The 24,422-nt window shown below is 39.7% G+C and overlaps 1 protein-coding gene across 1 annotated transcript in view; it reads right to left on the bottom strand.

Annotated features, from left to right (window-relative positions):
* The window catches only part of SHANK1 (SH3 and multiple ankyrin repeat domains 1), a 61,642-nt gene that overhangs the window by 19,576 nt on the left and 17,644 nt on the right, over positions 1–24,422 (bottom strand). The window contains exons 10-13 of the mRNA XM_029282987.1: positions 22,995–23,280; positions 20,460–20,626; positions 17,586–17,699; positions 13,207–13,282 (exon numbers count right to left, since the gene is read on the bottom strand). Coding sequence (XP_029138820.1) covers positions 13,207–13,282; positions 17,586–17,699; positions 20,460–20,626; positions 22,995–23,280 — 643 coding nt within the window. The remainder of the gene's footprint in view (positions 1–13,206; positions 13,283–17,585; positions 17,700–20,459; positions 20,627–22,994; positions 23,281–24,422) is intronic.

The raw sequence follows: 24,422 nt of genomic DNA, 5'->3' as shown, positions 1-24,422 counted from the left end.
TGCATTATTTTTTCAAATTATTAAATTCTTTATATACAAAAATATGTAACAAAAACATGGAAGGTAAGAAATTTTATAGAAGAACGGATAAGACAAAGAGGTCAGAAAGGTAAAAACCAAATTGTGGATAAATAGGATTAACTGGAAAAGTAAGAAAAAGGAACTTCAAGCTGCCAAGTAGTAGTTAAAGAAACAGGGCAATCTCTGTGAATTAAATAAATGTGATGAAAGTTAGAAAAGGCTTAAGGCTAAGTAGCAACTGAATTATATCTCAAGAGTGGTAAGATGACCAAAACCAGGAGATTAAATCACCAAATCTCTGATTTCTAAAAAAAAATTACTCTTATGGAAGGCTTCTTTTGCTCTACTAATGCACTTTGATTGTGTGTATCAGTAAATTGTATAAACTTAAATGTTGGTCTCAAGACTTGGGTTGGTCAATAACTCTCCCTAAGATCCTACACTGAAGGACTGATTATTTTGGCCTATAAATAAGTAAGGTCAATTAAACAGAATTTCTCAACATTATGCGTAACAAACCCATATCCGCCAGACTGTATTTGCTTTGGTGGATCACAAGTTTGCAGTCAGCTTATAGAATATTCTCTTGAATCTGCATCAAAACACAGTATTGGGGCAAACAACAAATCAAAAAAGCTAATATATATGAGGTGAACATGAAATGGAAGGATGCAGACTTCCTAATTTATGCAGATATGCTCGTATGTCCTCCTTCTCAAATATATTTCACTTACAGAAATATTTCTAGAAAGGGTCTAACACTACCTCACATAGGCAACAACTGTTGCAAAGAAATGAGATTTCCTGGACAGAGAGCATTAATTGAAACTCTCCCAATCTGGCACCTCCAGAAATATTACATTATAGCTCCCATAGTTTTCAACGGTACCAGGTTGATATGTACACCAACATACATAACAGCATAGCTCAGAAATGAACATATGATCTGTCAAGTGCCTTAAAACCTTGCACAAATCCAGACTCATCCAATATTTACTAATGCTTAACGCTCCCCAAATATTTCCAGAATTTAAAAAGAAACAAACGAGAACTCCAGCCTCTACTTCTATATGGGTTTCCATGAGATCTTTCTGGGAAATCCTTTGAGTCAGAAAGGATCTTTCTTACAGTGAAGATCAATTCTTTGGGCTTCTATAAAAACAGGAGGAAAAAGCAAGTGACTATGAAGTTCTGGTGATGTGCATGGAACATGAGTACCAAGGCAAGCTTTTTCCTTTTGCACCATAATCAATTTTATAATGGGGAATTTTAGAGACTTTCTGGTGTCTCTAAACCATAATTCGTTGTATTCTCACTGCAGGCCTACTGGCTCATAGTTGCTGAGATCTAAAGCTTACCAACTTCTGGAGAATCACAGTTTTGAAGGAGGTGTATCGTGGAACTAGAGTACTTTTGCAAATAGATTGGTGAGTTTTCATTAAAAAGTCCTCCAGGCTGCATGTATTTAGACACACCACTTCAGTATCCTGATGTAGCAAACTGCAACTGATAGACTAGCTTTCCATATGCAGTGAATCCTTGTTGAACAAGGCCTTAGAAACTCTCCATTCTCAAGAGTCCAATCTAAGATACAACCAGATGAGCTTCCCGCCGCTGCAGTCTTCAACAATGCAGTCTAAATGTAAAAGGATCTGGAATCTCAACCTTCTAATTAAAATGGGAAAGTGCTATCTTCCATCATTAGGTGAAAAATGTGAAAAAGTTGGTTTATGTATTCACAGAGTAACATGAATGTACTATAAATCTGAGCAGGTATGGATTGTGTCATATTCAAATGTCAATGCAGGCCTGCATTAAGTTGCATATTAAGTTATGTGGTGTTAGAGAAACATCAGATTTAAAATATACATGCATGAATCGGCACATAACATCTGACCAAATACAACAAAGCATCAAAAAGGTATCATCCAGTTGTATATATACATAAGATATGTGTATTTCAAATATTTTTCCATTATCACTAAGCACATCTTCAGGTGCCCACATAGAAGACAACATACACATAAAACTGTATAAAAGAACACATTAACATGATACCTTGCAGGATAATGTTAAAACTGGTTGGAAATGTGCTGCCTTAATGTATACATATACACAATAAAAAAACGATATTTTAGTGCATGTATAGCATTTAGCACATCATGCTTTACAGGTTTGCTGTTCAAGCTTTTATGTCCCACTACAAAGGTTAAAACAAGCTATAATATAGAGAGTATGCAGAGAGACAGATATAATGCATGAATATCAGATAAGTACATGCATATTTTCATTTCTTGTCCACAATAGTCTCAGAATGTTAACTAGTTTAGACAACAGCATAAATCAACAGCAAACCTGCATACAGCGAATGGTACCCATGCATGCCCAGTTGCAGATACACACCCACAGAGGTACATACACATACACAAAGCCTTCACAGGAATATATGGATTCATGGCCACACCACGGCAAACACCCAGAATCGATTATTGGATTGCTTTCCCGCTTCCTAAGTCTTCATGCACAAAGCACACCTCCATATAGACACCATGCCAGCCATTCCCACACATTTTTAAGCATCCCCTACAGAAGCAAAAATTCTAAGCAACTGAAAACACCCAACAATCCTGATCCATATGCAGAGCTGCATCTGTACATGCAAGCATTCTTACTGACGCACACCCTGAACACACGGACTCCTTTCCAGAAGAGACATATTAATACCCCCCACAGTATGAACGCGCGCTCACATACCTAACATCTCTGGCAGGCACCTTCAACCCATCACACACCGCCAGCATCTCTCCTGCACCCCCACCCCGCGGGTCCCACTCGTTATCCATCCATCCGGGCGGGCACGCGCAGGTTGAATGGCCGGATGCATAGAGTAGGTTGGGGGAGGGGGAGCGTTCTGCGTGGAGGGCGCGAGCTGGGAGCCGAGCCGGCAGCTGCGCTGGATGGCTGACTGAAAGGCTGCATGAATGGCGGGCGGGCGCGCGGGCGTGAATGGGCTGCGGAGGGCGGGCGCGAGGCGAAGGAATGAATGGGGCGCAGGCGAGGGGCCCGCGAAGCGTGAATGGCAATCGTCTTGGGAAGGAAAGGGGGAGGAGAGGAAGCATTCGCCGCTGCGGCCGTCGCGCGAGCCCGGGCCCCACGGCCGGGTACTTGCCGATCGGCGTGCTCCTCTGTGTCCTTCTACCGTACCTGTAGATGTACCAGACGCTCCGGCGCCGGGGCCCCAAGGCCGGCCAGCTTGACGAGAGGGCCGGCTGTTGCTGCTGGTTCCCGCCGCCGTCGTAGCGGGCCATGGTTCTGGTGCCGCCGCCGATATCAGGCTCCCAGCCGCTGCTGCGGGGCCCAGCCACATTCTAGGGGCGCGCGGTGGAATGGGGAGGCGGGCGGGGGGCGCAACAGCGGCAGTAGCAGCAGTAGCAGCGGCGGCGGGAGGGCTGCACCATACTCACATCATGGCACCGCGGGAAAGAGGAAGATGAGACAACAACGGAGAAGAAAAGGCGACAGACAGGCCAACCGGCCGGCCTTGTTCATTGGCAGCAGAAACCTAGTCCAACGCCGCCGCTGGAGCGAGCGGGAGAGCGCACGCCGACTAGCCGGCACGCTTGCTTAACCCCTTGCGCACAAGAGCACCCGGCGACGCCACGGCACTGCAGGAAGCGGGCGGGCAGGCCAGCCAGATGGTTGGGCCAGCCAGCAAAACTCTGGGCTGTGAGAAGGGGCTATGACTTCCTCGGAGCACGTGCAGAGCACTTAGTTCGGAGTAGTCGCACGTGCACAGCCCAACTCTTGTTCCATAGTACTAACTTGCAGGCAAGAATTGATTCCACCATAAATTTCCACTTTTGCGAGAGGTTAAAAAAAAAAGAACCCAAGTGCAGTCATCCTCTCTACATTCAGGTATGCACTAAACTAGGTAGATGTTCCTAGAACAAAAGAAGTTTTGTTTCCTGGTCAGTTTGATGGTATTTCACTACAAAGATGGAATAGGACAGACAGATGAAGTAATTCAGGTGACATTGAATTGATAGATATATTTTCTGTATCTGCATCCCTTGTGCAATAAAATTATTTATTCTGGGTTCTAAACATGCTGAACTATACTGTCCCTAGTTTGTTCAACCAGTGAGGGCAAGAGCTGCCCAGGTTCAATACATTTGGTTGGGGAAACTGCTTCAGCTACGGTTGCAACTACCTCCCCTGCTGTGGATTTCTCAGAAGCATCTACTGGGCAGTTGTGAAGCCAGAATGCTAATCTACCTTTTTCAGTCTAATTCAGCAGAGATCAACCAATCATATGTCTCCAAAAAAGCTGCTCCTGGCAAAGAAAGCATTTAAGAATCTTTTACTGTATCTAAATTCTCCTTTGGATCACCGTCAACTGGGTAACAACTTCCATTTCCAGCCTGCATTCGTAAGCTTTCATCCAGCACTCCCCAACCTTGACCTTGCCAAGCATCTGAGTTCAAATAAAGTCAAATGCAACCACCTGCTGAGGTCCTTCTGCCTAAATTCTGTGGGAAAAGAAACCTTGCTCCCAACTCTGGAAATCTTACATCACACTGAAAGAAAGTTTCTTATAAAGGCTCTTTTTATGAACAGGAACTGTGGTTGTCTGACTTCTGTTGAGAGACCTAAATCTAGTCTAGCAGTCAAGGCTCTTTCCTGTGAAGCAACTGTGCCAATTCTGGCAGCAGATTTATCCAGATGGATAGCTAGCATCTTGTACTACTGACTGAAAGACATTGTGGATGTATTTCATCTTTTCCTTCTTAATCGTTTTTTTTTCCTGGTAAGAGAAAAATCAAAGAGGGTTATAAATGAAAGTGCTGTCATCCAGACACCTTATAAAATTTTGTTAATGGGGCAGAGTGATAAAAGTCTAGTCTTCCTTGGAGCTAAGAGAGTTAGTATCAAAATCTCCACTGAATGCAATAAAAGCCAGCTTGTGAACGTTCTTATTCCACTTTACTATTTTCAGAATAAGGTCTGATAGTTGCCTAGCATTATCTGGAAATATTGGATCTTGTTACACTTATACCTTGACAGATTCTATGGTAGATGTTTTCTGCAAACATCATGGTACATAGGTCAGGACTGACACTGCCCTAACTTCTGAGCAACTGGCTTATAATTATGTTGCCTACATGGTGCTATAGCCTAGCTCTACGTCTTTGATTTCAGAAGTTGATAGCAGGTTTGTGGAATGAGATTTACGTATCTCCAAGCACAAAGGTGTATTAAATTGTTAACCTGAGTTGCAGTTCTATGGAGATATATTTGGGAGAAAGTTACTCTGAAATCAGTGGGGTTTATGAATCACCCCTATTAGTAGGACCCTTACTTTCCTTAATCATATATGACTTTCCTATTCTCAAAGAACAATCTTCATATACAATTACATATTCATACAAATATGTAATTCTTACTCCTGGAAAGATATGTATATGTACATTATTCATACATATAAGCAGACAGGTTCCTAAAATAATTTTTGCTCATCTGAATGGATTTTCTTCTGGAAACCTTCATGCAAGGTTGTTGGTTTTTTTAAAAGGAGCAGCATTTTTGGCAAAGTCACAGAATGCTAACCTAGGTACATAAGAGCTGGGATGAGGAAAACATTAAATGCTTGGTGAGCTGATAATTTAAACTTCCTTGTATGGTTACAAAAAAGTAATCTATACATTTTGATTCAAAGTTCTTGATTTGCAGTTAGAGAACAAAATGAGAAAAGATACCTTCAGAATATACTACATTCTCGGAGAAACAGAAAAGATAGTGCAGGTACCCTTGTCCTAAATGCAAGCATTTCAAATCAAACCTCTCTAAAATGCTTTATACAGATGTTTTAGAAGCAGCTATGCTGCAGATTTGATAAATTAAAACAGCTTTCCCCAGAATTGGGTTCTGAGAGCTGAACCTAACTAAATGCATTGGCTTGGAGAAAGCTGCACTAGAGATATTTCCCAGAGGTCTTGTGCAATTTCTTTGGAAGAATGTACATTTTTATAAATCTGTGAGGAAATATACATTATCATTTCTAGAATACTGAAAGCATAAATGTTGCATGCTGTTATGGATGAGCACATGAAATGTATGTAATATATACACACAGTAATGTGTACAGGATCTCATATGGGGACACATATAGACATCGTGAAGTCACAGAAAGAGCTGATATATTCATTAGCAAAGATGATTATCATTCAGGTTAAACATAAACTGCACATTTCATACAAATGTAGATAATGAAGCTCTAACAATTAAAAAGAAAAAAAACTTTAGAGAGGGGACTTATTGTGCCTAATAATAGAGTCAGCATTGGCTTAATACTTCCTTCTCTGGACAATTTTCTGCAGGAACTACGAACTACACATGCACACCACCCCAACTGTTTTTCTCTGCAGCATTTCAGGTAAGTATTTATTCTCACAAAGCCAGAGCTTATCTCTAAACAGTAGCAGCCAACTAGAAACATTCCAGGAAGAGAACAAATGAAAGCAAATATGTGTATTGGTTAAAAAGCTGGAGTAGGAAGGGACAAAGGTTCAAGTCTACTGTCAACCTCAGATGCTCCTGAGATGACCCTGGGCCAGTCACTGTCTCTCAGCTTAGTCTGCTTTACAGGGCTACTGTTGTGTGAAAACTGGAGGTGTGACCAGCTATATATATCACCTTCAGCTGCTACAATATATGCCAGACTATAAATCTAACTCATAAAAGTGAATTGAAACCTTCATCTGACATACTACAGAGGTGGAGAAACAACTGCTGTGTTTCAATACTATTTTGCAACTGAACTGATATACGGGACAAAAAAAAGTGCATTGTATTTGCATTCATCATACTCACATAATGCTCAGTAATCTTGTATTGTGAAGAATTAATGCACAGTCCTTAATCATATAAGATGCACAAGCTGTCAAAAATGCTCATTCTCCTCTTATCCCCTTTCTCACACACAAGCAACTTTCTTGAGTTCCTGATTTGCCCTTATTACATTTTTAGTTCAATTCTTCTCATTTCCAGATTACTATAATATCCTCCCCTAACATGCAAGACACCCCCTCCCCTTCCTTCCAATTTTGTTCACACTGATTACAGGCTAAGATAAGAACACTTAAGAAAAACTAGTCAGTACTGTTGAAGGGGAAAATGTCTCCCACTACTTCGCCCCTTCTCCAAAGCACTTACTGCATTCCTCTCCCCCCCCCTTGCATTTTTCCCTCCCCACTGGCTTCAAACCCTGCCCACTCACCCAGCCTCCTCTGGCCCCATGGTGCTGCCCAAATGGCTCAAGTGGCTGCTGGCCCCCTGGTATGTTCCATCTTCACTGTTTGGCTGAGGGCAAAGGTTGTTGCCTTGGAAAGTTCTGGGATCACTTGGCCCTGGTAGGTAACCCCATAGGCAGCAATCATGCAAGCCCCGTGTTGAAAAGCTGTAGGGATGTGCTTGCGTAGCATGTGCAGACCCCGAAGCATCGCAACTGAGAGCTCTGGCTGAAGTGATCCTGCTTTCAGATTGAAAGCCAGCTGAGTCTGGGACATACTTCCTGCTTGCAGAGCTCAAGGACATTTGCCAAAAGGATCGAATGCAGCACAGCCAAATTGGAGCATCAGACACTTAGTGGCTCGGAATAACTGAGTTCACTAGGGAGCAAGAGCAGAACAGAAGGACCCAGCAGGACAGGAAGGGCGGGAGTGTGGTGGTGGAGTCCAAACTGAACTGTGGAAGACTGTGAATTGAAACTGAGAGTCACAGTTGGGGATCAAAGGCTGTTAAGAGGGAAAAGAAGCTGCTGGTGATGGAAAACGGCACCAGAACATGTTTCTAACAGCATGTGGTCACAAAGGAGAATACTAGTGACAATAGGGTAGGTGGCGTTAGCACCAGAGTTTCATAGTCAAGTATGAAATATGGGGTAGAGACGGAAACCTTTTGGAGGCTGAAGGCTGCTAGGAAGAGAATTGGGTGATGGATGATGCAAAGTGGGCAGGATTTCTTGAGACAGACAGATGTGGGGATGGTGGGGAATTGGAGAAAATGTTCATTTGTTTTAATTACTGTATTTACCCAAAATATTTAGTCACTTGGCTGTTTCAAAACTTGTTTGGGTTAAAGTGACATATAAATTACATAGGAAATAAATTACAGTAAATGAATAGAAGGAAGACAGGCTTTCTCCCATTCAGTTATCTCTGAAGTGGGAAAAATCATTTTGTATTTGGAGAAATGAGGCACTTAAAGGGAGCAGACTAGAGAATGCATATGAAGGCCATGGTTTTGGACGGTGGAGACAGCACGTATCACATCAGTACTTATGTGTATGTTTGTATGATTTGTGTGTGTAGGAGGTCTATTAATGGTGTGAGAGACTGTTTTATATACAATTTAATCAGTAGTTATTAACCCCAATTAATATTAATTTATCATGTGGGAATGTGGCTTCTGACCAGTGTTTATCCATACATACACTTGCATATAGAAATATGCCCCATTACACCCAAACACATACTGTTACTCATCTTGTTTTACTCTTTTATAATGTTTGGGAATCACAAATCCTTCTTGATTCACTGCAGAATTATGCTGTATTACAGACATAATTAGATCATTTGCCTTCCTCTGGTCAGCACGTAGGGGCCCAGAATAAGGGAAAGAACACAAAATGCCGATTTCCCCTAAGATACTAATTTCATTGAAATAGGTAAAAAAATGTCTTGATACCTAAGCTGCTAATGTAGTTTGCATAACTTTTTAAAAAGAGTACTAAATCTTGGGTAGATGCCTCCGTGTATTTGAAGACAAACTACACTTTACACAAAAAGTTATAATAGTCCTTGGAGGATTGTTATTGAGTGAGAATAGCATAAAGCCTTTTTTTAATTTGTTCCCCCATACAGGCGTAAGATGCATGCTTGTCCATGTAAGTACAAGATGCCTTGTAAAAAAAGCTATATGGCCACTTAAACCGGTTAAAGTTTATAATAATAATAATGATGATAAAGTTGGAAGGGACCTTGGAGGTCATCTAGTCCAACCCCCTGCTCAGGCAGGAAACCCTATACCATTTCGGACAAATGGTTGTCCAGTTTCTTCTTAAAAACTTCCAGTGTTGGAGCATTTACCGCTTCTGGAGGCAGGTTGTTCCACTGGTTAATTGTTCTAACCGTCAGGAAGTTTCTCCTTAGTTCTAGGTTGCTTTTCTCCTTGATTAGTTTCCATCCGTTGCTCCTTGTCCTGCCTTCAGGCGCTTTGGAAAATAGCTTGACTCCCTCTTCTTTGTGGCAGCCTGTGAGATATTGGAAGACTGCTATCATGTCCCCCCTCGTCCTTCTCTTCGTTAAACTAGACATACCCAATTCCAGCAACCGTTCCTTATATGTTTTAGCCTCCAGTCCCCTAATCATCTTTGTTGCTCTTCTCTGTACTCTTTCTAGAGTCTCAACATCTTTTTTACATCCTGGTGACCAAAACTGGATGCAGTATTTGTCCGATAAATGCAGTTTATGCAGTTTATGCAGTTTGTCCGATAAATAAAGATTTGGCTACAGGGAACTTGTGTAATCAGAGTCTGCATCCGACTTCAACCTTCTCTGGAAATCTGGCCCTGCTGCTTGGCTCTTTTTATTTGTGCATTGGCATAAGGTCTATAAACTTAGATTGGAGTGTTTCTACAGAACTTTTAGTTTTAGGGTAACTGAATCCTATAACAACCTTTTCAAGTAGGAGGGACAGTAAAATTAGCATTGTTTGCCCTAGAGCAGGCAGCATAATTAGCATCTGATCTATGCTGTGGAACTAGCTTCAAGCTTAAAGGAGCCTTTTGTGTTTAGAACTGCCATTCCTATGTCTCTTAATGAAGTGGGACCAGGTACTTGAAACCCTGCCATTTCAACCTGCACCACTGTAAGGTGGTGCTGTAAAGAATTTAGATTGTCTGCATAGGAGACAGGGAGAAAATCAATTATTGTTATCAAGGGTCCTTTTCCAGAATTCTCGAACCCTTGCAGTTATCTGTGGATGCCCATCACTGGTCCCATCCCTGCTATATGTACTAAGAAACAGCATTATCGAACATGGTGGAACAAGTTGTATGATTCCAGCTTGCAGGTATGCAGAATCACTTTTCTGAGTATTGTGTTTCAAATCTAGTACCTTCCACATGTGTTGGGAATTCTGAGAGTTATAATCCCAGCACACTGTAAAGATATGAAATGGGGGAAAGCTATTTCTTTCTTTCTTAATCAATTAATTGAATTGAGTTTGTTGACTGGTGTCAAGGTAGAGGGCAGAGGGAAAGAGCCTAGTTTTTATGAGCAAGAGAGGGTCCCCCCCAAAATGCTTTCTGCTAACATCCCACCTATGGATTTAACTTAGTAACAGCATCTGATTCACTGAGTCAACATCTTAAGCATCCCTGGACGCCCTAAAACACCTGATATAGCATTGTTCCTGGGACATTTGAAATAAGGAGCCGCTGAGTCAGCAGCTTAGACAGGAGGGATTAGCCCAGAAGTACTGATGCCAGGTCTGTTTTTTTATTGTTGTTGTTGTTCTTTGGAGTTTGAAAAGGAGAAAGAATCTAAAGCCAGAATTTTTGAGCTGCCTGGAAACAAAGTGACATTGTCTTTGCTTAGGCAAGTGAGCAGGGGTTGGAATGGGGTAGTGATGGTCTATAATATATAAAATTATTAAAAGGAATATTTTCCCTTCCTCTTAATTTTTTTTCCTTTTTGCCCTTCTACTGGTTTCTAAGGTGAGAGGTCGACCTGAAAAATATCAAAATCTTGTCAGAGTGGCAGAACAACTACCAAACCCAACATGCAGGCTAGCAGGATGCTGAAGATGGAATTGGAGGCCCACACTCAAGTGTTGAGCCAGTCTATTCTTCTTTAATTCCGAAGCTTCTTGTGAGACTAATCAAGACACAAATAAAGCACTTTCTAAATTACAAGTGCTGTGTCAACGATTCACATAACTCAATCTGGAAGCAGTGGGTGCTCTTGTAATTAGTCTAATAACAGAAATAAAAAAACTGGCTGCCTCCTCCACATGTAAGTGAAAACAGAGCAGATATTATTTTGCTAGTCTTCTTGTGCAGCATAGAAAGTGACCTTTTGCGTGTTCTGAGAAATACACAGGGGGAAATAGGATCATTCTTCCATGGCAGTTACTAAAACTTTTTCTGAGTTATCAGCTGTGATCCTAATAGATGGGCCAAAAACAGAAATGGGAATGGTTAAGATAAGAGCTGAATTTATAATTGCTTCATATGCATTTACTAATTGAAATAATGCCTGTAACTCTCACATCACATTAAAAACACATCTGAATAGCAATTTGGGATCTGGAGGCCACATTTAAACCGGAAGAGACAGGAAAAACTCAAGATGGTAACTATGAATGTGCAATTCAAACATATATCACATGTACACTGTATCGCTCTGCAGTGACATTATGAATACATACAGTGTAACTTGCGCCCTGGTTCCCATGTTTTGAGTAATCATTTAACTATCACATCAGCTGCCAGCTAATTTAGCTCCTTTGATAAGCTACTGAGGAAACTAGTCCAGTTAGCAACAAGATTTCTACTATTAGCAATAGCTAGTCTTTAGTAAACTTAAGCCCATGTCTGCTTAGCTATAAATTTTAGCATGTGAACAACTGACAGCATTTACTTGCATTCTAACTTATTTCACAGAGTTTTGGGAAGGGTGAAAAAGTGAGCATCTATGTGTGAAGAGCTCTGTTGCTTTCACCACTTTAGGAGAAATGGGAAAGGGAAACTGGACCTTGATTATTGTTCAGAAATGTTATTTATTTTTAGTCATTCTTCATTATAGCTTAAGATATTTTAAGGAAAGGGAGCTGAAAGAAAAAAAACCCTTCTCAGGAAATCAAAAGAAAAAGCCTCACTTTTCCATAGGCTCTGTATCATATGACAAGGTGAGTTGTTCTACATTATACCAACCTTAAACTCATAATATTTAAGATTCTAACACAAGACTGCCATTTTGCAGCAATAGCTAGCCCACTAGTACTTAGGCTTGAAAGAGATAATCAGTCACTGGTTATCATACACATTTCTCTTTTTTAAATCTTACTCATAATTCAATTTATGATGCTTTCAAAGATTTAATATAATCATCAGATTAGAAAGGACCTGAACTATCCTGTGCAGTCCTATTTCACCACTATATATTTTCTCTGTCCAACCCCCCCCCTTCCCATGTTCACACAATTTATACCATCAGAGCAAACTAGATACATCACAGTACTACTCATGCGAACAGATCATGTGAGATGACTCATGCCAATGACCAGACTATATTCTGCAGGAGTACAAGTAAGTAGTATAAGACCAGTTTCTCTTAATCCCTAAATATGGTCATTTTTTCAAGCATAAATCAAATCCTCCTGACAGAGAAATCCTATGCAAATGTATTAAGCACACTCCTGCTTTGCTCAGTGGGGCATTCTGACAAGAAATGGGTGTAGGTTTGCAAACTTCCTTGAACATTTTATAAAAGTGCATCAACTCCATGGAATATCCTGATTCAACCTGTGGTTGTTTCAGATTTACTGAATTACTAAATATACAAACAAACAGTAATTCTTGAGCTACTAGACCACGGGTGTCAAACTTGATTATGTCATGTGACGTATTGTGATTTTTTTTTGCCTTTGGGGGCTGGGGTGGGCGTAGCCACCAGTTTGACACCCCAGTACTAGACTCTCCAGAATAAAAATCACATGGTAGCCTTAAAAATGCATTGGATAATGGGAACTGAAGTCCAACATATTTAGAAGACATCAGAGCAGGGAAAATACATTAGAAGGAGTCTGAAGTTCAATACAAAAGAACTGATGAGATCTGGATATGTGTACAATGGCATCACAAGGAAATAAACCCTTATGATCTCAATATGCCATACCAGCCCTCTTCAACCTGGCTCTCTTAAGAGATGTTGGTATTGCAACAGCTAGAATTCATCAGGCAGCTTTCTGAAAGTTATAGAGAGAGTTATATAGAGAATGTCAAGGTAGGGGAGCTGTCACTATTACCATTTATATTCTTTTGCATAGCTGCATATCTACACTATTGTACTCTGCATATCCTCCCAGAGGGTCTACAGTAACTTTTGTGGATCATTCACTCACCTAGGGGCATCAAAGCTGTCATAGGAACCAACTGTGTAGTGTCTGAAGAGTCGTTTGGCTTTATCGCTGCGGCTCTCTGCAAAGCAAAGTGGAGAGAAGATGGGATTAGAGCAGAGGGGCATATGAAACCAAGGTAGCATTTTCTCTGGGTTCAGGACACTTTTCCTCCAGTAGCTGCTCAGTGGCAGCACAGATTTAGGGCAGCTAATGGTGGCAGAGTGAAAAAAGATGTCCATGGAAAAAGGTCATGTTAAAGAAAAGGAATAAAAGGAAATCAAATGCATACTTTCCAACTTTCCTGTAAACCGCTACTTTTTTCTCCTAATAGTTATACAGTATTAGTTACCAGCATACATCTATATTTTGTAAGACATTATGGATGATTAGTATTAATGATAATGCATACTTGAATTTAGGCCAAAGATGGCTCATTAGAGCCAGTTCTTTTCTTGGGCTTTGCTAATTTTCAGTTTCCTGCTAAAGTAGAAAACATGGGAAAACCAGTATATAACTTCCAATAGACTTAATATAATTTAATCCCTCCAGACCCTCAGATATTAGTTCATACCCTTTACATCAAAAGCGTGCATGCTATGGTGTTGTCACTCCTCAAACAATTAACTGTGGACTTTGACCACAAAATCTTGTCCATTCTTGTCCAAGTTCTCACTAATAGCTATTATTTATGATAAGAAAGTGTGTCCGGGCTTGAAAAATGGAAGATTAAATTCCCAGTGTCTCTCTTTAGTCCAGCAAAGAAAATAAACTATCACCAGCAAGATATACTCCAAAAGGAAGACAAAAAGAGACACTGATCTATTTATGCACATCTTGAGATAATGGCTATGCATTTAAAGAGAAATCACTTTAAATTACCCAAGATATAGTATGTTTAATTATATACAGAAGACCGCTGTTCTAGTTTTAAGTTAGCCTTCCCTGGTCCTTTTTTAAGTTTTTTTTTAATCCCACCTTTATTTTATTTTTATAACTCAAGGTGGTGAACATACCTAATTTTTCTTTCTTCTACTATTTTCCCCACAACAACCCTGTGAGCTCAGTTGGCTGAGAGAATAATTGGGCCAAAGTTACCTAGTGGCTTTCATTCTAAGGCGGGACAAGAAACTCTAGCACAGGGGTAGTCAACCTTGGCTCTTTTATGACTCGTGAACTTCAACTCCCAGAATTCTTGAGCCAGCCATGCTGGCTCAGGAATTCTGGGAGTTGAAGTCCACGAGTCATAAAAGAGCCAAGGTTGACTACCCCTGCCTAGCATAACCATTGTTCCTATTGACCAAGGATATTGGGAGTTGAAATCCAACACATCTGGAGGATACATGGCCACAGCAATCTATAAAAAGTAATCATGCAAAACTTTAAAGTCCCTAATTCTTGTCTTGCCTTCAGTTTCTTGACCTTTTAACTAGTCTCTGAGTGAGCACATCTCAAAATAGGACAGGAATGGGAAACCTGTAACTTTCCAGATATTTCTATACAGCAGGTTCCTTCACCAATAAAGTCTAGATGGTCTGCTGAAAATTATGATTCATGACATTTGAAGGGTCACAATTTCTCAATTTAGGAGAGTTTTCTTCATATAAATCACTCTCCCCTCCTACTATTAGTAATGCTTAACATGTATCTGTCTGAAATTCTCCAGCTATAAAACTGTGTTCTTTCTATAACGAACCTTAAGGCACAATCTTTGTATAGATTGCCACTTCACACACTGCAGCTGGTGCAGCTCAAGTGTTAAGTGTAATCACATATTGGATAAATACTGTGTATTTAGTATAATACCTTTTTATGATTTTACGTATTCTCACCAGATCTAGGCTGTGAAAATTCTAAAAATATCATTGTCTGGATTTCAATGAAATCCCATGACTGGGGCACAACAACTACATAATAAAACATTTTTTCTGGAAACTTTTATATGAGAAGATGTGAAACAACAAACTGAGAAATATTTCAGTAGTATGAAATATTATGCATTGGGAGCTCATATGGGTTGTATGTGTCCTTATTTTTGTTTGTAAAATGTTCCTGTGCATATGACTGACAGAAACAATATTGTGTTGTACTACAACAAGTAAGGCAGCATTCTTCAAGAAGAATGCATCACTGCAAAGGACTGCAACTGAAACCAATTTTTGTTCCTGTCTTCTTTCTTTTCATCAAGCTGCTATTGTGGGAAAAAGGAACTGATGTTGGTCCTATTAGGAACCGCTCATGTCAAACAACTCCTTTTATTTATTTATTTATTTTTTTGCAAAACCCAGCATTTTGAAAGAGAATCTATAGTTGAAAGATAAATAGATCTGAGCAAAACTACATTTTGCATATATGTATTTCACTATATTGTAATCTACCCATATGTTTTTCAGATATCTGTGAGATGTGTAACATCATGAGTCCTGAAGGCTTTGGAGGGAATTAAATACCAGTGTAATATTTTTGATTGGGGATTAGTTAATGCCAAGTTAAAGTGACGAGGGGAGGGGAGGAGAGAAATAAAAAAAAAACTTAACAAAAAAAAAACACTACCAGCATGCTACCTAGAGAATTCTGGGAGCTGAGGTTCACACATCCTAAAGTTGCTGTGGTTGAAAAATACTAATTTAGCACCTTACAATGAAGGCTGTTTTGCCATTTCTCCCTCCCCTCTCTTTTTTTGTGATTACAATGAAGTAATGGGAGTATTCCCAAAGGTGCTTTTTTTCATGAGGCAACCATGACCTGAATGACTGAGAATCTCCATAGACATTAATGGGAATATTCTGGAACATTTTTCTCACATAATACCTCTGTGAAAGGCAGCTCCATTTTGATGTGCTTTATTTACAGAGATATAAACCTATTTTATATCATAGCTGCCCATTTTCCCCCAGCATTGCCATGGAAGTAAACTATGTCAGGCGTTTTCAAACTTCTCCTGGACTTGGAAACTACTGAAAACAATGGCCAGAATCTCTGATCAAGAACCAAAGAAAATAACATAATTGAATAAACCTTTAAAAAAAAAAATCTTTGTAGTAACCCTCAAATTCTCATGGAACCCTGGAGTTCTGTGGAACACAGTTTGAAACCATCCACAAAAATGCTTACAGGGGTGGCAAAATAGCTCCAGAGTGGCTATGAGTGCAAAAAAAAAAAAAAGGGGGGGGGGAGAGAGAAAGACAAGGCTTCCTTCTTCATGAGTGTTAAATGTAATCATAATCCAAGAAATTTCTAAGAATTCTGTTAATCTACCTTCTCAAAATGATGGAAGTGTGTGTCCATGTCATAGGTAAGAAATGTCATAGGTAAGAAAGTAGTGGCAAAGTGGTCTTTTGCTCAAATAAATAGTGAAAGTTCCAATAAGCTATTTATGTACTTTTCTATGTTACTCCATTCTATTACCTTTCCCTGCCAAGCACAGCTTTAAAAAAAATTAAATAAAATCAATAGTCAGCGCTCACCAGACTTGCTTAATTTTTTTCTTCTTAGATTTTTCTTTCTTAAAGACTTCTTATATGCTTGCAAGCTATTTTCCCCTATCCTGTTGTTACCTACTCTTGGTCCATGAGTGGTGTATTGTTCTGGCTATACAAAGGTTCACTCTTGGAAAAAAAAACTGAACTTGTTATTAATGTCTAGTAAAAATGTCAAGGAAAGTGCCCTTGAAATGATATGAAACTATTTAGCATCATAATGTTTTTTGATTAGTAATGGGACAAAACTTTACCCCATTTCATGAAAAGGGATACATATTTTCACTGACTAAAGTATTCAGAAACAGCAGAAAGTGACTTGTCATCGTTTTGTGTGTGTGTGTGTGTGTGTGTGTGTGTGTACACAAACAAGGGAATAGTTCAGGGTGCTGGTGATCACCTCTAAACTCCTACCTATCTTGACTTTGCTGAGGCCACATACTCCAAGCAGAATCTGCCCATTCAAAACACTGGCTGTACAAGAAGATCGTGGAGAGTCCTCATTTCTTGCACGGTGTAGTGGATTCAAAGGCAGGCATTCCCTGTGGAAGGTCCCTTCCTATACGGCATCCTCCCATCAGACATGAGAACTAAACCTCCTCTCTTAATATTCGGGAAGGTTTTTTTAAAGGGTTTTTTTCAACAGGGTGTGAGGTGAGAGTAGATAGAGGTATCTGAGTTTGGGATGAATGTTTGTTGTCTGATGTTGCATAGTAGATGTTGCATTATGACTGTTAATACTTTAATTGCTGATTGCTTTTATTTTTGACATATTGATAAATTTTGATTATGTGGACGGTACTGCAACAGATTTCTATCTTCTAAATCTAACTTAAGAGTCAGATGATTGAAGCGGCATAAAAGCACTTGTAACAAATAAATAAAGGCATGATCTGGAATACCTACCTTGCTTCCCTTCCTGGAACTTGTTGGGCACTTCCTCCACGCAGTCTGAGGGGAACCAGCCTACACGACCCTTTACCTGTCCCTCCCAGAAGCCGCCTTCCCCAACACTCAGCACTGCAAAGGAGATAGGCATGGTTAGGGGCATAAAGAAACTAGGGATTGTATGAGGGTAGGCCAGTGGTTTGTCATTTCCCTATAGCCAGTTTGATGCAAGAGCCAAGCCCAAATCTACACCTAGCAACATCTATCATCCTTAGGTGATCCACAGTCTTTTGGCCTAGATTTCCCTAAGAAGATTGTTATGTGCAGAATAACCAACTGAGTTTAATTTGCTGCTTTTTTATTTTTTTAAGCATGGACTATTTTTGAAGCCTACGCTAAAATCTTGCCTTGAGATTCCCAGATTCCAGCACTTTCTGTAGAACAACAATTTGACTATCCGTTGAATCTTACTTACCTGTTGATATAAGAATACAGTCCCCACCATATCTTAGAAAACCAAACTTTCAGTGGGCCAAGGACCCATTAGCTCTGTTCTCCAAGGAAAGGAAATGACTGATGAACTCAGCAGATATGGCTGAGGGGTGGGAAGAGGATAGCATTGCTGCTCTTAAATTCTGCCACCTGAGCCCCAATGTATTGAAACAGAGTGCTTTAAATGAAATTGGCTCTTTTTCCTATTTGCCTTTTTAGATACTGTAGACATCCATCATCTTTCCCTTATATTTTTAATTTTGTTCTACAAAATAGCATAGGAGATTTGCAATAGTTTGCACCCACGGGAGGGAAGGAGGAAGAAAGGTTAACTGCAATGGAAGCCTCATGGCCAGTGCCATAGTTGTGCTGCTTCTAAATCTTTGTTTATATTTCTCTCAACTGTAAATAAATCGGATAACAAAGAAAGGAATATCTAATGGCATGAAAGTCCCACCAACTATACCTGTTGAGATTCTCCCTTCTGTATATTAAAGCTGCAGGAGGCCTTTGGTCTTCTGCATCTGATCACCACTCTATTCTACTCTACATGAAAACCTGAAATCAGGCCTCTTATCTTAGGATGTGTAGTATCCCGCTGCTCCAGTAATTTCATAGATTATCTGCATAACCATCAATTTAGGGAAGAGCCAAGAGCACCAAGTAGCTCTTAGCTAAACAAGAGATCAATTTGGATATTTGTAAAGGCAATCTGGCAGCTACTAAGCAGAGAGCAAGAAAAAGAAAGGGACTGAGAAAGATAAATAAATTTGGTTCCTGTAATATCCATTCTGCGATTTGACCCTACTGTTATTGTCATGACAGCTTTTATATCTGAAGCAATGTAATCATTCACAGAAAAATATATATCTTCCATTCCTTATTTAGAGCAGCAGTAGATTTCTGGCTTGTAAGATCTACTGTATTTTTAAATTTTAACCTCAGATTTAGTGAACCTTACTGCAAGAGACACAATCTTAAAATGAAAGAATTCTGAGTGTAGATATTCAACCTGAACACAAATAAAAATGGAACATGGTTTTTCGGGGGTGGGGCGGGGATAGCACCATGCACGAGAAATGCAACAAATACTATAAGCAATATATAGGTTTTTAAAAGAAAAGATATAAACTGAAGGTATGACTTGCTTTTCTCTCAGAGTGCTACGTACTCAGAGTGCTACATACTTTCAAAGAATCAGTTAAGTCAGAATTGGGGTCTATTAGGCATTATTTAAGAATCTCTTTCATTGAACATCACAGTCTCTGTGAGTGAAAAGGCTGCTTTTAGTTTTTTTACCTCCAACATTAAAGGATAGAAAGAACCATGCCATTATTTTACCAGCCAAAATCTCAAAATTCAATCTCTGTATCTCCATCTAAGTGATCAAGATTATGCAAAAACCCTCTGGCCTAAGACCCTAGAGATCTATTTCCAATTAGGTTAGAAAGTTCTGGGTTAAGAGGACAAATAATATGAATTTGGATAACACAACTTCTCATCTTTCATTAGAATAATGTAGATTATCTTTTCGACATCAAACACTTGCTCATTTTACAAAATTCTAATCCTGCTACTATTCTCTAGGCACAGATACACACAAAGGAAAAGGCCATGAACCACTCACATGTAGCTGGCTGATTACACACCAAGACATTGTAGACACCAACAAGAAACCATGTACACAAACACAAGCCAAGCCTCACAAATAGCCTGGCTTTTAAGCTGAGCCGAACACAAGGTTCTCAAAGCATGAAGTAGGAAGCAGCCCCCCCCCCAATTTAGAGAGGTCTAAAGTCCATCCTACCACCTCCATTTATATGTGTATATATATCACTCTTTGTTTCCATGTTCTGTTAAGAATTAATATGGTTTTCCTTACTTGGGTGGGATGAATTGTATGCATGTTTATCAAAAAACATGTGGAGCAACTTCTGCTTTTTTTAATGTCCTAACCTTTCCCACTTTTCTCTCCATTAAGTCTTCACCTGACCTACTTCCCTTAGCAGAACATTTCTAGATGGTGAAAATCAATAAGGCTTGAAGGATTCAAAAGAACTGAAAGGGATGGATTAAAGATTCTTTCCTGCTGCCCTTCTCCGCACTTTAAAGAAAGTGAAGGAGATTTTGAGAGGTTAAGTCAAAGTGTCCTGGACACAGGAATCTTGCCCAGACATCTTCCACCAGGTGATTCTCAGGAATCAGGTCTCCTATTTTTTTTAAAAAAGGGTCTTGGAGAGGACCAAGTTTCTTACTCCTTCAGTTCAAGGAGGCTCACTACAACAGAGTTTGAGAACCTCTGTGCTAAGCCAAATGATTTATCCCAAAGAAGCTGAACAATACTGTAGACTCATGAAGAATCCCTGGGCAATCCAAGGGCGTGCACAAAGATCAACATACCCTTGATCTTCTCGCCCTTGCTGATGGAGAGCTCACCCTCACCCTGGGCCTGGTAGGGTTTCACAGCCATGAATGTGCGGCCAGGCACAGCCGAATAAAGTTTCCGCTTCACACCTCGACTACTCAGTGTGCTGCTTCCAGCAGATTCTTTCTGGTAGCCACTGGAACTGCCAGGAGACGGAGGGAAAAAGAGGCCAAGATAAAAGCAAGTACAATACAATGAATTACTTTGGACTCCTCTTCACTTTTACATGAGAAACTATATTTTTTTGACTTACTGTATTCTATTATTTTTCTAGTAGTTCTGTTATAGGTTAATCTAACTATAAATTAGATTAAAAAGATGCAATTTTCATCTTTGCCTTAGTTTGAAATAAGTGCATGCTGAGTATCAGAAATGGGATTATAGTCTCTTTCCATGACATCTGCTGGGAAGTTAAAAATGCACGGTAGTGGTGGCAGCAGCACAATGAACCTTTTGCATATGTATATGACGATGATGGTGTTCTGCCGTTGCAGATGCCTGTGCATTTTCCTCCTGATGAACAATATCAATATCAATATTACTTAGACTTATATACTGCCCCCAGTGCTTTATAGCACTCTCTGGGCAGTTTACAACGTCAGCATATTTCCCCCAACAATCTGGGTCCTCATTTTACTGACCTGGAAGGATGGAACGCTGAGTCAACCTTGAGCTTTGCCAGGATCGAATTCCAGGCGATGGGCAGAGTTTGCCTGCAATACTGTATTCTAATCACTGTGCCACCAGGGTGAGTTCTGCCACCTAGGTTCCTTTAAATGTTGCTGCACTACAACTCCCAATAGACTTAGTCAACTTAGGCAGTGGTGAAAGATGTTAGAAATATAGTTCAGCAACATCTGGTGAGCTACATACAGGTAGTCCTTGACTGTTATGTAACCTGGAATTTCATTTTTCTTTTTTGTATTTTTTTTTATTTTATTAAAAAAGTTAAAATATAAAACTCCAAAAGATAAATAAAAATAAACAAAATACACAGCAAACAAGACATTAAAAATGATAAAAAAGACGTTTAAAAGTTTCAGAATCCTCTTTTAACAAACTATTATTGTAATCAGCTCATGGGAAATTTTCCATGGCATCTTATCTTCCCAAATCATCCCAAAAGTTAACATTAATTCATTCTCGATCAAATATCCATGTTTGTTTTTTAAATTCCATCTCTTATCAATTGTTGTCTGATTAAATATAATAAATTCAATCTTCAAAATCGATTTATCTTCCCAATCCAGATAAAAATGGTTCCCAGTTATGTGTGATAAATCCATTCCCCCATCTCCTTCGATCCTCCTACATTATTATGTTTACTGTGAAATTTTAATAGTTGATGTATGATCGTAAATCCTCAGGTACTCTTAGCAAAGGCAACTCAAATAATCAAATAAATAAATAACAAATATAAATAAATTTTAGCTCAAGATGCTTTCTTTATTAAGAATCTAGAATCTTGGTTCCATGATAATTCTTTAATCTTTTTCTTGCCACACAAGCTCTGATAATTTTTTTTACGTCACAACTTTTCCAAAACAGCAAATCACACTTCACCTTAGAGAATCTTTAGATTCTCATCTTGTGCGCCTAACTTTCTTCAGACCAAGTCCTTAAGTCATGTGCTGGGCCACCACTCTAAAAACTAGATGAAGAGAGCCTAAAAAAAGCAGCTGGACCCAGAACTAAAAATAATTCTAATTTCATTTCATTTCAATTCAATTAAGCAACTTTAAGTTGAACATACAGGTTCCCTTTTACTTAATAATTTCTTCCATTTGCTACATCAGAATTAACAATTTAGACCTCCTAGGATGTTCAGGTGGAATATTTTGGTCTTAAAACCTAGTTTCCTTCCAAAAACAAAAACCCAAGAGCAGGTATTACCACTGGGGAAAGGCTTCAGGAAAAACGTTGGGCCTTCCTTAACAAAATAAGCAGGAAGAAATTCAACAGCTTAACACATTTTGAAGTAAATAATTACATGAAGTGGGGGCAGGCAAATATTTTACAGATGGAGAACATACTTTTTTAAAGCTATCCTATTTAAAAGTTTGAGGTTTATATTTTGTTGTTTTAGATTTTTGGTGTGTGTGTGAGCTTTTAAGGCAATGAAGTCACAAGAAGTTAGGTTGGAATTTAACTTTCTTTTTATTGTTTGGGTCCCTCATTCAGCACAATAGGTACTGGAAGCTTATCATTGGTATTTGAGAGTAGGGCAAGGAGGAGAAAACCAGGTCCATTCTAAATCTGAACATGTGGTTTGATTTTTGAGGACTTTCTTTTGGTTGGGGGTGCAACGAAATATGAGGCTGAGAAACAATGGTTTATGCTCCATGGATTTCCCACCCCTAATCATTTTCTCTTATATACATGCACCACTTAAGATCTTAAGTCCATGGTGAGTGGGTGCTAAATCCTTCCCTTCTTCTACCAAACCGATCAAATCACATCTATTGATCCAAACCAGTTCTAAAGTTTCCAATATGGACCTCCAGTCTTACCTGGGTCGACCACGCTGTTTTTTGGCCTCATCTGTATGGCGTCCCCGTGATGGCGAGCGGCTGCGAGCACCACGGGGACTACTGGAGCTGCGCAATGTTCCTGTGGTGATCTTCTGGCCCTGGACTGCTACCGTGGCAGGTGGGATAGATGGCTGGGCATAAAGCATCCAGTCTGGGAGGTTCATGCTAGTATCACTGTTGGCCCGCAACAAAGTATGTGGCACTGTAAGGTTCTGAGGGCCATCTCGGCGTCGGCTGGCATATTGTGGAGTCTCCTGGAAAGGGACTGAAAGGAATGGTGATGTTAGTAAAAAGCTAAAAAGGAAAAACAGGGAGAGCTGATGATGGGTAATAATGATGCTGTGCTTTAAAATAAGCAGAAAATTCTCCTTTGAATCTGAGGAGCCAAAGCAGGGGCTTGAAAAGATTTTTGTTTTCATAGCTCAGGCTAAACTGTCTACCCTGACCCTTGCCTAAGCCACTGATGAAGATACCCATTTGTTCAATGTGGATCCTGAGATCCTTCTGGCTCTTGGCTTTGCTGAGAGAGGAGAGAAAGGGGCATTAGAGAAGAGTGAATACAACATTATGGGAGTAGCTCCTGATATGAAAGCCCTGAAAGTGGGAAATATGAAAGGAAGACAACCCAAGGGGAAAGAGATTGAACAGGTTTTTGCCAAAATGTCCTTTGCAGACTCTCTTTTCCCTTAGCAGGTCCCTACTATAATTAGCTTGCAAGGGTATAGCTATGAATGGTGTATGGCTGCATAGCATTGCCAGGTGCAGGAGGAGGACACAAAGCTGGTTATATTCCAGCAGAAGGAGTTGACTGGATGTTATGAATCTGTTAGATGGCACATAGATCTGAACAGAGTGCAGAATCCTCTTAAATGGGCCCGAAGCAGAGAGGCATTAATGGTAATTGGCTCTGGTGTTGCATGTTGAAAGTTTTGGTCACCAGGTTGCTGAACCTTGGTTTTACAAGGAGTAGGGGGAAAAACCTGGAAGACAGTTTGGTGAAGGCAAGGTAATTATTTGCTTGAGGGAAAAAAGGTCAGGAACAACAGTGCAGCAACTAGGAACAAAGAGCTTTGCACTGAAACAATGCACTTTCTGAAATGAAAAGCACATTCTCTGTCACAGAGTCCAAAAAATGTCAAATTCCTGTCAGCAAGAAGAGCTAAGTCACATACTAAAATCCCAGCAATACAAAACCTCAAAATAATAAGTGAAATTCCTAGCTGCTGCCATCACAGTTCTTATTATTCTTGTCTCCCTAGAGATGAGGCAGCAAAAAAGAGGAACGGTAGAATCCATATTCTATTATACTCATAAGGGTTTTTAATTGTGTTTTATTTATTTGTGTTTATATAATTTCTAGCCTACTTTACTAATAAAAATAATCCAAACATTGCCATATACATTTAG

Source organism: Protobothrops mucrosquamatus, unplaced genomic scaffold (assembly GCF_001527695.2).
Source record: "Protobothrops mucrosquamatus isolate PMUCROS unplaced genomic scaffold, P.Mucros_1.0 scaffold7, whole genome shotgun sequence".
NCBI lineage: Eukaryota > Metazoa > Chordata > Lepidosauria > Squamata > Viperidae > Protobothrops > Protobothrops mucrosquamatus.
The sequence above is the reverse complement of the archived record's forward strand: the minus strand, read 5'-3'. Positions and strand labels throughout refer to the sequence as shown.